Source organism: Sus scrofa, chromosome 13 (genome assembly GCF_000003025.6).
Source record: "Sus scrofa isolate TJ Tabasco breed Duroc chromosome 13, Sscrofa11.1, whole genome shotgun sequence".
Lineage (NCBI taxonomy): Eukaryota > Metazoa > Chordata > Mammalia > Artiodactyla > Suidae > Sus > Sus scrofa.
In genome coordinates, this window is record NC_010455.5 from 32,750,421 (window position 1) to 32,763,150 (window position 12,730).

The 12,730-nt window shown below is 50.6% G+C and overlaps 2 protein-coding genes across 5 annotated transcripts in view; one reads left to right on the forward strand and one right to left on the reverse strand.

The window, feature by feature from the left end:
- Window positions 2,095-6,622, forward strand: LSMEM2 (leucine rich single-pass membrane protein 2). 4 transcript variants are annotated; one of them, XM_021068814.1, is made up of 5 exons: window positions 2,095-2,554; window positions 2,734-2,866; window positions 5,042-5,225; window positions 5,309-5,494; window positions 5,617-6,622. In XM_021068814.1, exons 1-4 carry the CDS (start codon window positions 2,491-2,493, stop codon window positions 5,489-5,491), a joined length of 564 nt encoding a protein of 187 aa, XP_020924473.1. In that variant the 5' UTR covers window positions 2,095-2,490; the 3' UTR covers window positions 5,492-5,494; window positions 5,617-6,622. The 4 variants fall into 4 exon arrangements, with proteins under 4 accessions (XP_020924473.1, XP_020924474.1, XP_001927860.2 ...); XM_021068815.1 differs by having other exon boundaries at window positions 2,096-2,509; XM_001927825.4 differs by having other exon boundaries at window positions 2,105-2,554; window positions 2,739-2,866; window positions 5,121-5,225.
- The window catches only part of IFRD2 (interferon related developmental regulator 2), a 34,093-nt gene continuing 27,613 nt past the window's right edge, over window positions 6,251-12,730 (reverse strand). Inside the window, 11 exon segments of the mRNA XM_001925104.5 lie at window positions 6,251-6,776; window positions 6,895-6,990; window positions 7,070-7,198; window positions 7,283-7,420; window positions 7,738-7,843; window positions 7,933-8,111; window positions 8,197-8,247; window positions 8,418-8,575; window positions 8,661-8,785; window positions 8,892-8,976; window positions 9,064-9,183. Of these exon segments, the coding sequence (XP_001925139.3) occupies window positions 6,696-6,776; window positions 6,895-6,990; window positions 7,070-7,198; window positions 7,283-7,420; window positions 7,738-7,843; window positions 7,933-8,111; window positions 8,197-8,247; window positions 8,418-8,575; window positions 8,661-8,785; window positions 8,892-8,976; window positions 9,064-9,183 (1,268 nt within the window). The 3' untranslated portion in view covers window positions 6,251-6,695.

Sequence of the window (12,730 nt, forward strand, 5' to 3'; positions counted from 1 at the left end):
CACTGCCCCCAAGGATTCCTCAGCTCTTAAGGGATAAGGGCTGATGATCTCTTCTTCTGAAACTATTCCTGCTGGGCAGGGGATGCAGACCCTATCCTACCCTAGGGGTGTAGAAATCCCTCGTTGACTGTTTTAGGTTCCTATAGGGACCTGGGCTACCCTCAGCTGGAATGGGTTGGAATCCTTGAGCCATCCTGAGTCTTGAAACTGTTGGAACCTAGAAGGCGCAAACTTAACCCCAAGGTTAAACAGGGGCCAAAAAGGAGGATAGTAATAGCCACTAAATGGCCCAGAGTGGGCAGGAACCAAGTTCATTTGGGGAGGCATTCCCTAACTGATGACCACACAGCTGGTGGTATCTCCCCTGCCAAAAATGTGAAGCTGTTCTGCTTGGGTGTGTATTTCTATAATATTAACATTTCTCCTGTCTCATTGATTCAGGTGCAGGAGGAAGTATTAAGTTATCCCACAAATTCTGCGTTTTTCTGTCAAAAGGCAATTAAGAGCTAAACGATTATCTAGAGTTAAATTAGCCAACGAAACAAGAGCAGCCTTAAGTCCCATTAAGGCCTACCCTGTCTGGATTATCACATAACCAAGCTGTCTGGTGAGACTGCTCAGTGTTGCTTCCTGATAGATAAAGTCTCCCTGTGGAGCTGCAGTCCTGTGGCTAGCCTTGCCACTGCTAAGATCATTGCTCCTGCTCTCTGGGTTTGGTGGTGAAAATCCCTCTTATCCCTCTAGTTCCCTCTCCTGTGAAGGGGACATCATCACTGCAGTTAGAGGCCATAGGTTGATTGAAAAAGGTCAGGCTCTGGCTATAATTCCATAACACAGGGTGGTTTGGGTGTCTGCAGAACAAAGCCCTTCAGAGGTGCAGAAGTGAATGTCTGCCTCATGGTTATTTGGAGCTGGGAGTCCTTGAAGAACAAAGCTATTGCTAGTATGTGTGCAACTCGGGGAAAAGAAACCATTCTTTTGGTCGTTTAGACCATATGATGTCATAAAAGTCTTAATAAAAATGCTCCAGTATGATTTTGTCAGAGAGCAGAGGCGGGAAAGTCAGCTCACTATTTGTTCCGTATCCCACAAGTGGGTTGAATTTGATTTCAAGGAGATGGAAAATTTCCTTATTTGAAACAGCACACATGGGTGAGGTTGTAAGTACAGCGTATTGTTGTATAAGAAGCAGAACAGCTGATATAATTATACCTGGGGGCGGGAGTGCATTGGGGGTGTGTGAAACAAATGCCATTTGTGGAATTTAACTTAGTGTGCCCCATGCCTTGGGTCCCATTGTATGGGGGAGTCAGGTAAAAGCCCTGGGATAGCCCCCTGGAAGGTGCGAGTGTGCCTAGCAGAGGTCAAGGGAGTAGTGATTTAGGTAGTCATCGGAAATTGTAGGTTCAGGTGAAATGCAAGAGAAAGGCTACTAGCCAGCTGGGACTGTTGATGGCATGGCCAGCATTCTTGTAAATATTCCTCTTTGAATATGATTTTGGAAATGTTAAGTGAGTTTTCTTGTCATTGTCCCTATTCCACCCCTAGCCTGGGAACTTCCTTATGCTGTAGGTGTGACTCCTAAAAAAAAAAAAAAAGGGAAAGAAAGTCATTTTCCTGCCTGCAATGTCAAGGGTGACTCGAGGCTCCCTTGGAGCAATGAGGATGCATTGTCTTAGGATCTGGAGCCCACCAGGTCCTTGGGGCATGTTGGTTGATCATTTGGTCTGTAGGTCCCTCTGTGTGATGGTATCTCACCCCAATTTCACCAGGAACTCGGGCTGCTTAGGGTTGTTTCTTTGTTGCCCACAAGAGGGAGCTTGCAACAGGCCCCCCCCTCCTTCTGACAAAAGGCACACTGGTTTCCCCCCAGGTGGCTCCTAGGCTGTCTGCCTGGGTTTGTCAGCCCTTTAGGGTCCCCTCGACGACACAGTGGGTCAATCACAGCAGCCCAAAGCCGTGTTTTCTTCACTGGCCTCTGTTAAGTCTCACTGCTGAGGATGGACCTTGAAGGCCTCCTCTACCAAGGCTGACAGCGGGGTTTGGGGCCCAGCCTCAAGCTTTTGTAACTTTCTCCTGAGCGCGGGAGCAGACTGGGTGGTCAAATGCAGGGCTAAGGGCGATGTCCCTTGTGCAGACTCAGGGTCTTAATTGGTGCCCTTCCTGAATGCCTGTCACCCGGCTCAGGAAGACTGCTGGGTTTCCCTCTTTGGGTTCTGCGTCACTTCTGGGACCTTGTCAGAATCTAGGCTTTGCCATCCACCTTTTCATTGCTTCTGACAGACGAGAAATATACTGTCCCATCCTGGCCTGTGTGCTTGTGACCTTCCGAGTGTTACCCCTGCTTGAGCCATGTGGTGGTGTGGATTGGTGGCCACTGGGCTCTCTGTGTGGTTTAGGGGTGTCTTTGCCTCCTTCTGATAAAAGGCACACTGGTTTTAGCCCAGGTATTTTCTTGTGCACAGGAGTCCATTCAATGTCTTGGTTACCATGGGGGACATCACTGGAGGTATGAGGAGGTTTGTTCGGCTGAAGGCTCCATGTCCCTGCACGTGTGAGTAGCAGGGTGTCCTGGGAAAGACCGTGGCCCCAGGCCCTCGTTGAGGTACATCCTCCCCTGGGCTCCAGCACCAGGCAGAGTCCAGGCTGGTCTATGTGGGTCACTCCGCCCCTTCCCATGGTGTTGCCCCCTCTAAATATAGCCCAGTGGGCTGAGCTCAGTTCTATTTTCAGTGCAGGCTGGGAGGTGGCCAGGCCTTCTCCGGGGTCATAGGAGCCACTTCTACTCCCTCCTGTCCTGCTACTGGGCACGCTCATCGGCTCCTGGCTGCCCACCCACCCACCATGCCCGAAGGAACCCAAGAAGGTAGGAAAATAACTTGAAGGGAGGGTAAGGCCCCAATCCTCTGACTCTGTGGACCATGGAGAAACCTGGCCTCTGTCCCACTGACCTCATTTTCTTGACTCGTCATTAATCACTATATCCCAGAAGAGAGACCTGCCCCCGCTGCGCATGAAGGAACGGCTTACTGAGTCTGGAAAGCCTCTTCAGCTCAGGCCTATTCCTCCTGCAAGGGACTGCAGGGGGTGCTTAGAGGAGCTTCCCCACTTGGGGGAAGAGTAAACCAGAGCCTGTGCTTAAGTGGGCCAGGCAGTCTGGCCAGTGCAGTTCTTCCTTCGGGGAGGACACTGGGATTGGGGGTGGGCAATGGTTTTGGATAGCGTTTGGGTGCATGGCCCAGGGACTGGGAGTGTATAGGATTCTAGCCTGAAATGTGGGCTAAAAAGTTGGGGTCCCTTGGCCTGGCCTGTCTGACTTCTAGTTAAGACTTTGGTGGCTACCACTCATTGCCCCACTGTATTCAAGAGGGATGGAGGGTTGGAGGGACAAGAGCATTGACTTGGGAAGCTTCAGATACAGTGCTGCTCCAAGGCTCCAGCCTGATCTAATCACTCCTCCCATCACATTTTCAGCATTTTATACTGGATGGGAGGGGCCTGGCCCCGGGTGTGGGGGCGTCTTAACAATAACATTTACTAGGGTTTTTCCTGGTAACAGAATCCAAGTTCAGTTTAAAGTGTGTGAAAAGCACAGCCAAGTGCAAAGAGGGAATTTAATATGAACCTCAAACTACCATCACCCAGTCATAATGACAGCCAGTACCTGTTTTTGTTTCACTTTTTTTTTTTTTTGGTCTTTTGTCTTCTTGGGGCCACATCCACAGCATATGAAGGTTCCCAGGCTAGGGGTCAAATTGGGGCTGAAGCTGCCGGCCTACATCACAGCCACAGCAACTCGGGAGCCAAGTTGCATCTGCGACATACACCACAGCTCACGGCAACGCTGGATCCTTAACCCACTGAGCGAAGCCAGGGATCAAATCCACATCTTCATGGATCCTATTCAGGTTCATTAACTACCGAGCCACAATGGGAACTCCTGTTTCACTTTCTTTTGAGCATGGCAGAGGCCCGTTTGAAGCAAATCACAAAGGTTGAGGTACTGTACTGAAAGTGATAGGCCCAGAGTCCAGTCACCCTTGCCTGTGTCAGGAGGTATCCCTGCAGTGTCCCTCCATTTGACATCTGAAGATCTCAAGGGGCCAAGATTTAAAGGAGGGGGAAAAAAAAAAAAACACAAAAAACCCCAGAATACAATGTTTAGAAATCACAAAACAAACACTCCACTGGGTCTGAAAATAATTAAAATTACAGAAAAAGTACACAGATTGCAGTGACTACATGGGCAGAGGCTGTGAACTAGGAAGCCACACACATATTGGTCAGGCTCCCCAAGCAAAGAAAACCAACCAAATTGGTCAAGAAAAGCCTTTCCTCATTTCCCAACTTAGCAAATATATGTGTGCACTTAGGTATATTAAACTTTTTTCAGTGGAGATGCCTAATGGTGGCAATATTGTACTCTTTGGGTGGCTGTGGACAGCCATTCCTGAGGTCGCTTTGGTAATAGCCTAAAAGAAAAAGTCCCTGTCTTGGATCCAGTAATCCTACTTCTGGGAATCTGTCGTTAATAACTATGGGGAAATTGGGGAAATCTTTATACTATCATGCATGTCCTTTTCTAGGGTTTATTGGAAACAACCGAAATGCCCAGGCAGCCTAGAAGGGATGCCTGAGGGGAGACCTCAGAGGCAAGCGGAACAGTTTGATAACAAAGGCCGGTCTCCTGTGCGATGTTAAGTGAAAAACAGTAGCGTTCCCAGAAACAGAGCAGAATCATGCTGAGTACATCTAAAGGGGGCAGAGTGAGGCTGGGAGGGAAAGGCACAAGGCTGCCTAGAATGGGGCTGCTGCTGCTGGGGACAATGAAGAGACCCAGGCATAGGGTGTACAGGGAAAACTGACAGCAGAAAAGGCAGGAATGAATTTCATGGGTTGTGGGTTTAGTCCTCCCAGTCAACTGCACCTGCTATTACTGGGGGCGAAAGGGGTTGTTTTGGCTCCAAATCAGGGATCATTCTTCAGTTGGTGTTAGGTGCTTAGGAGCCAAATGCCCCCTCTCCTCCCTACCTTTTCTGAGCTCCTGCTGCTCCTGGAGGCCATCTAGGAGAAGAGAGGGGGTGAATCCCCGGCTGAAACACCCTGCACTACCCCTGCAGACACCGCAGCACCAACGACAAGAAACCGGGCACCGGTGGCCCCCAATCACGTGCAGGAGGTGCGCCTGTACCGGGTGGAGTCCATCAGCGATCTACACAGCGGAGGTGAGAGGGGGCGGGGGAGCGGGACAGATGGACTGGGAGGAAGGAGGAAAACAGGCACACCTGATGCCCCATTCTCCCTGCAGGTCCACTGTGCCCCTACCTGGCGGAAGAGGCGCAGCCATGGGACGAGCTTCTGGGTATCCTGCCTCCATCACTGTGCGCCCAGACCGGCTGCAGCCCTGTGCACAGTCGCGGCGGCTTCCTGCTGCTGCTTGCGCTGCTGGTGCTCACCTGCCTGGCGCTCGCTGTCCTGGCAGTCTACCTGAGTGGTAGGGAGGGCACAGGAAGCCACTGGAATGGAGAGGCTGAGCCAGGGAAGGGCTAGGTGGGTAGGAAGTCGTGGGGTGGCCTGTCGTCGGCTAATCCCTTATTCTCGCCGTCTGTCTTGCAGTGCTGCAGAGTGAGTCCCTCCGCGCACTGGTGCACACGCTGCGCGCGCAGGAAGAGGTGCTACTCAAGCTCCGGCTCGCCAGCCTCAGCCAGCTGCGGAGACTCAATTTCAGTGAAACCCGAGCACCTAGCTGAGAAGCCCCTTGGACCTGGGGCCTGGGGGGGTATTTGTAGGGGAGATAAAGTGGTCGCTGACAGGTTTCTCCTCTCCCACTGCGACTTGACACTTCCTTGGTGAGGGTTTTGTATGACCCTGAGGTGACCCCAAGGCTCCCTGCCTTTCTTGGCTTCTCAGGCTAGACCTAGCCAAGCATTCTAATGCCAAGCCCTGCTTTGGGTGGCCCAAGGTTAGGGGAAGCAACACCAGCCTCCTGGCTCCTCCTCTGGCCTCCTGCAGCTAGAGGTTCAGGAGTCTAGAAATAGTTGCTCACCCCAGTCACCCAAACTGCCAGGCCCCCTGGTGGGGGTCCAGCCTCAGCTCTCAGAAAACAGGCTGGGCTCTGAGCAGGGGGAGGAAGGCCACTGGGGAGAGACTATCTTGGAGGGCAAAGGGGAGCTGGAGATAAGGAGGCCCAGCTGGGTCAAGCCTGGGTTAGTGGAGAGAGAGAGGGAGGTCAGGCACAAACAGCCAGAAGCCAGGGCCACAGAAGGCTGAGCACTGTTTAATTATCTCTAATACCCTTTAAAAATCAGCACATAAATCCATTCCAGGTAGTCTCACTTCCCCACCTGTTGTAGTGGCATGTGTCCAGATCCCACCCCCTGGAAGTGGTTCAGCCCAGGGGAGCAAGACCTGAGAAAGGAAGGCACAGCCCTCTTCTGCCTGCCCCACAGCCCTGTGACAGGCTCACAGCTGGCCTGGCCTGAGACAGGGCAGGAAGAAGCCACAGGGCTGAGTGCAGGGGCAAAGTGCCAGGGTCCCAAACGGCCTGGCCTCTAGCCACCCATACTCATCTCTGTTTTTGGTTTTGTCATTAAAAAAATAAAGTGACAATTCCTGGCAAGTACCAGGTATTGCACTGTCTTCTGTTAAAAGTATAGGCAAGGACGTGGACAGTCTCCACTTCAGCTGGTCCTGCCTCACAGGATGTCTGCCCGCTTGTCCCGCACACGGCTGCGAGCCTTGGTCCTGGCTTTGAAGGAAGCAGCGTTGTACAGGTGCTGGAATGGGGGCAAAGAATGAGGATCTAGTGAGATGGGGAGGGGGCGGCCGGGGCTTCTATTCCAGCCCCTGCAGAGCTCCAGGCCTCCAGCTTGTGGGAATGGAGGGAAGACAAACCTTCTCAAAACGTGAGATTTTGCAGGCCTTCAGGGCAGTGGCATCCAGTACCAGCACAGGGCCCAGGCCAAAGATGTCACGGAGTAGCTCATTGTTCTGGGGGCAAAGAAGGCAGTGAGCTCAAGCTAGTCTGAAGCTGCCAAAAAGGCTACCTCCTCCCTGTCCACCTCCCCACCTGGAGGTGGTGGTGCATGCCAGAACCCAGCACATCCTTGAAGGCAGCGTAGATCCGGCGCCGAGCCCAGCTGTCCACATAGAGCACCTCGAGCCCAAAGCGGACTGTCTCTTCCTCACACTCGCCGCCCTGCAGGGTAGAGGGGCTGTGACTGGGCTTGGTGGCTGTGCCTGGGGCACACTCTTGCAAGGAGGCATCCAGTCTCACGCGTACCTCAACAAAGTGCAGCACAGAGCGGAAGGTCGAGCGCTGGCGCCGGCGGTCAGCCTTGGCACGATACTTGTTGCTATCGGTGGCCAGAGTGCGCAGCGCACCGCAGAGGGCCTCCATGTCCTCATAAATGAAGTCCTCCTGCAGTGGGTGTGATGGAGGACATGTGAGCGCAAGCCTAAGCTCTGCTACCTCTCAACACATGGGAGTTGCCCAAACCCTTCCTTTCAATGAGGAAGTCTTTTTCTTCTCGGCCTAGCCCTCCTGAATCGCTTACTGGCTTACTGAATCAGGCTTACTGGCCCTATCATAGCACCCAGCATCTGAGTCTGTGTTGGGGCTACTCCCCTGCCATAACGACCTAAGGCAGCCTTGTTTTCAGTAGCATCCCCTGCACCCAGCCTAAGATGGGCAGGTGGTATCAGCAAGCACCTCCCTCCGCCCCCCACCTCTCACACCTCAAGGTCCCGGGCCAGTTCAAAGAGCAGTGCGATGGTCTCTCCAGCAGCAATCCGCAGGTTCACGCTTTCACTGGATAAGAGCTGGGGCAGCTGGGGCAGCTGCCTGGGGAAGGGGCAGGCTGAGCTATGTGTATGTGGGTTGGGCGCCTCTTCACCCTTCACCTCCCACTCCCAGTGGGCAGTCGCCCCTACCTGTCCAAGATGTGACTGATGTGGGTGCTGGGGCAGATGGTAAGTAGCAATGCCCAGGCCTGCAGGGCAGCACAGAGCAGGCCATGCAGGCTGGTAGGGACCATAGGAGCTGTGGCGCCACCCACACCACAGGACCGGCTGAAAACACCTTCCAGACAGGTGAGGCAAGAGACCAGGTCCTAGGGGCACAAGGAGGGAGGTGAGTCATTCCGGGGCAGAGCTAGGGCCTGGGTGCTCTACTGCTTGTGTCCAAAGACCACTTACCTGTACATCGGCAGCAGCCACGTAGCAGCCCAAGCCAAGAGCAGAAGCGCACTGTGGGGAGGAGGGCAAAGCCAGGCCTTGGTCAGAGGGTGACCCTGGGTTCCCAACTATGGGACTCACCCTAAAGTAAGGGAGCCTGAAGGAAAGTGGAGCCCACCTCTCTGCTTAGGAATGGAAGGGGATGAAGGAAGGAAAGGGATCACGGGGCATGGAACACTCACGTGGAGCCGGGCAGCAGGGCTAGCTGTGCCATCAGTGAGCACAGAGACCAGCAGGGGCTGCAGGCTGTGGAATAACTCCTCTCCCTTGGGTCCAGGGCCCAGCTGCACACACAGCAGACCTAGCACGGCAGCGGCCAGGGCCTGTTCCTCGCCCTTCCCTGCAAGGATGCCTTCCAGTCAGTCCATGCAAGCAAGGGTTGGCACCCAGCCAGTTCAGGCCCCCCACTGGCTCCCAGGCCCAACCTTTCTTGAGGCACTTTTCCAAGGCATCAGCCAGTGTGAGGCAGCGTTCCAGCAAGAAGTCGGGAAGTAGGTGAGCTGCCAGGGCCAAGCGCAGGCTCTCAAGAGCACCCTGCCGGGTCTTGGCACTGGTGGATGAAAAAAAGGCCATTTTGTGGGCTAACCCTACCCAGTCACATCTGGCATGGGCTGAGTGGGGAGATGGGGAAGGGGTTGGCTGGCAATCAGGGGTACCTCTTGTCTGTGAGGCAGTCCACATACTCCTTCAACTTCTCCTCAAGGTCTTCCTGCTGACCCTGCTCATCCACGGCATCCCCCCCTGCAAGGCCAGCTGGTCATCCCTGCTTCTTGCCCTAGCCCACAGAGCATCCCCCTGAGTCCCTGCCCAACTCCCACCCACTCTTACCAAGGCCTTCCTCTGCAGCGGTGCTCAAGAGGCTGGGGCATTCACTGGTGGTGCTGCGAGCCTCACTGGCTGCCTCATCCTCGCTGGAACCTGAGTCAGCTTGGGTACTGCTCCGGGCACCTGGGGAGGGTGGGAGGGGAACTTAGGCTGCCTTCATGGATAAGTGATGGCTGGGGTCACCTCACCCAGCCTCATGATCCCACAGGACACTATGCTGCCCCTCTTTCAAGGCTGAAGTGGGAGACAAGGAAGCTGATGCTGGGGAGTCTGAGGCTGGAAGCAAGAAAAAGAGAATGAAGTCCATCTGCTGGAGACAGTTGAACACCGGGCCCAGCCTAGGATAACTTGGCAGACTTGGCGAGCAGAGCCTCCTTGTCTAGAGCCTACTTTAAGGGAGAGACCTAGAGCTGGGCAGAGGCAGAAGGGGCTGCAGTAGGCCTCACCAAGGCCCAGGGCCCAGCATAGAGTGGAGGCATATTCAGGAACACTATGCGGGAGACTCAACCACCAGCCCATATGATGCCCCTGAATTGCCAGGGCAAGCACCAGGGACTTTACAGAGTCCGACAGACCCAGGGTTCAAATCCCAGCTCCAGGGTTCAAATCCCAGCTCCATCTCTTACTAGGGGTGTAACCAAGTCAGATACCTAGTCAAGAAAAATTAGCAAGTTCATTTGCAGGGATGCAAGGTGAATTAAAGGCACTGAAGAGCAGAATGAATAATGCACAGGAATGAATTAGTGACTTGGAAAATAGAAAAATGGAAATCATCCAGTCAGGACAGCAGACAGAAAACCAAATGAAAAAACATGAAAGCAATATAAGAGATTTATGGGATAATATAAAGCAGGCCAATCGATGCATAATAGGGATTCTAGAAGCAGAAGAAAAAGAAAAAGGGATTGAAAATGTATTTGAAGAAACTATGGCCAAAAACTTTCCAAATCTAAAGAAAACAGATATCAAGATACAGGAAGCACAGAGGGCCCCAAACAAGTTGAACCCAAACAGGCCCATACTAAGACATATTAGAATACTCTACCCAGCAAGAATATAATTTAAAATAGAAGGTGAAATAAAGAATTCCTCCAACAAACAAAAATTGAAAGAGTACAGCATGCTAAACCCATTCTAAAAGAAATATTGAAAGGGCTCCTCTAAATAAAATAAGAAATAGGACGGAGAAAATCACAACTGGAAACCAATCACTTAAATAAGCCAGTACATAGAACTAAAAGGCGGGGGGGGGGGGGGAGGAGACCTATTATAAAAGTGACGATAAACACAAGGAACAGCAAAAAGATAAACATGAAAATGTTTTTAAAAAGGACATCAAAATCATAAAATGTGGGGAAGTACGAAAATCTAGGCTTTTGTTTTGTTTTTTACAATGTGTTTGCACCTATATGACCATTAGACTAAAGCAAGCAGATATAGGAAGGGGTTGACAGACTTGAAAAACAGGGCAACCACAAATCACCACCAGGGAGTTCCTGTCATGGCTTAGTGGTTACAAAACCAACTAGTATCCACAAATCAAAACCAAACAATGCATTCACAACAACTGAAAAGAAAAGGACACAAGCATAAAATAAAAACAAAGGAACAAAGGATAAATATAAACTCCACTGGAAAACAAGGTTTCAAATGGCAATAAATACATATTTATAATTACTGGAGTTCCCATCATGGCTCAGCAATAATGAAACCGACTAGTATCCATGAGGATGCAAGTTCAATCCCTGGCCTTGCTCAGTGGGTTAAGGATCTGGCTCTGCCGTGAGCTGTGGTGTAGGTCATAGACGCAGCTCGGATCCCAAATTGCTGTGGTTGTGGCGTAGGCCAGCAGCTATAGTTCCAATCCGACCCCTAGCCTGGGAACTTCCATATGCCTTGGATGTGGCCCTAAAAGGACCAAAAACAAACCAACAATAATGACCTTAAATGTCAATGGACTGAATGCTCCAATCAAAAGACATAGAGTGGAAGACTGTATAAAAAACCCAGAGTCTACAATATACTGCCTATAGAAGATTCACTTTAGGAAAAAAGGACACATGTAAATTGAAAGTGAGGGGATGGAAAACGATATTTCATGCAAATGGAAAAGACAGGAGGAAGGCAGGAGTTGGAATACCCACATCAGGAAAAAAACAAAACAAACAAAACAAAACAAAAAAAAAAACATAGATGCAAAATTCTCAACAAAATTTTCGCCAACCAAATCCAACGAAATAGTAAAAAGATCATATACCAAGACCATATGGGATTCATCCCACCTTCACAAGGATGGTTCAACATAGGCAAATCAATCAACATCATATACCAAGTTAACAAAAGAAACGTCAGAAACTACATGATCATCTCAATAGATGCAGAAAAAGTATTTGACAAAATCCAACATCCATTCATGACAAAAACTCTTATCAAAGTGCGTAGAGAGGGAACATACCTTATCGTAATAAAAGTCATTTATGACAAAGCCACAGCCAAAAGAACGCTCAACAGAGAAAAGCTGAAAGCTTTCCTGCTCCAATCTATAACAGGAGAAGGATGCCCATTCTCACCACCTTTTTGTGTGTGTGTGCCTTTTGGGGCTGTACCCCCAGCACATGGAGGTTCCCAGGCTAGGGGTTGAATGGAAGCTATAGCTGCCGGCCTATACCGCAGTCACAGCAACACAGGATCTGAGCTGCATCTGCGACCTACACCACAGCTCACGGCAACACCAGATCCTTAACTCACTGAGCAAAGCCAGGGATCGAACCTACAACCTCATAGTTCCTAGTCGGATTTATTTCTGCTGCACCACGACAGGAACTCTAGGAATGCCCACTCTCACCACTTTTCTTCAACATAGTATTGGAAGTCCTTGCCACGGCAATCAGACAAACAAAAGAAATAAAAGGTATCCAAATTGGAAGAGAAGAGGTAAAATTGTCACTCTATGCAGATGACATGACACTATACATAGAACACCCTTAGGACTCCATGCAAAAACTACTTGAACTGATCAATGAATTCAGCAAAACAGCAGGATACAAGATTAACATTCAGAAAACAGTTGAATTTCTATGTATTAACAATGAAATATTAGAAAAGGAATATACAAATATAGTACCTTTTAAAACTGTACCCCAATGGGAGTTCCCGTCATGGCACAGCGGTTAACGAATCTGACTAGGAACCATGAGGTTGCGGGTTTGATCCCTGGCCTTGCTCAGTGGGTTAAGGATCCAGCATTGCCGTGAGCTGTGGTGTAGGTCGCAGACGCGGCTCGGATCCCACGTTGCTGTGGCTCTGGCGTAGGCCAGTGCCTACAGCTCCGATTAGACCCCTAGCCTGGGAACCTCCATGTGCTGCAGGAGCGGCTCAAGAAAAAGGCAAAAAGACAAAAAAAATAAATAAATAAAAATAAAAAAATTTTTTAAATTGCACCACAAAAACTTAAATACCTAGGAATAAACCTGACCAAGAAGGTGAAAGACTTATATGCTGAGAATTATAAAACAATCAAGGAAATCAAAAAAGGATTCAGGAGTTCCTATTGTGGTACATTGGAAATGAATCCAACTGGGAACCATGAGGTTGTAGGTTCAATCCCTGGCCTTGCTCAGAGGGCTAGGGATCCGGAGTTGCCGTGAGCTGTGGTGTAGGTTATAGACAC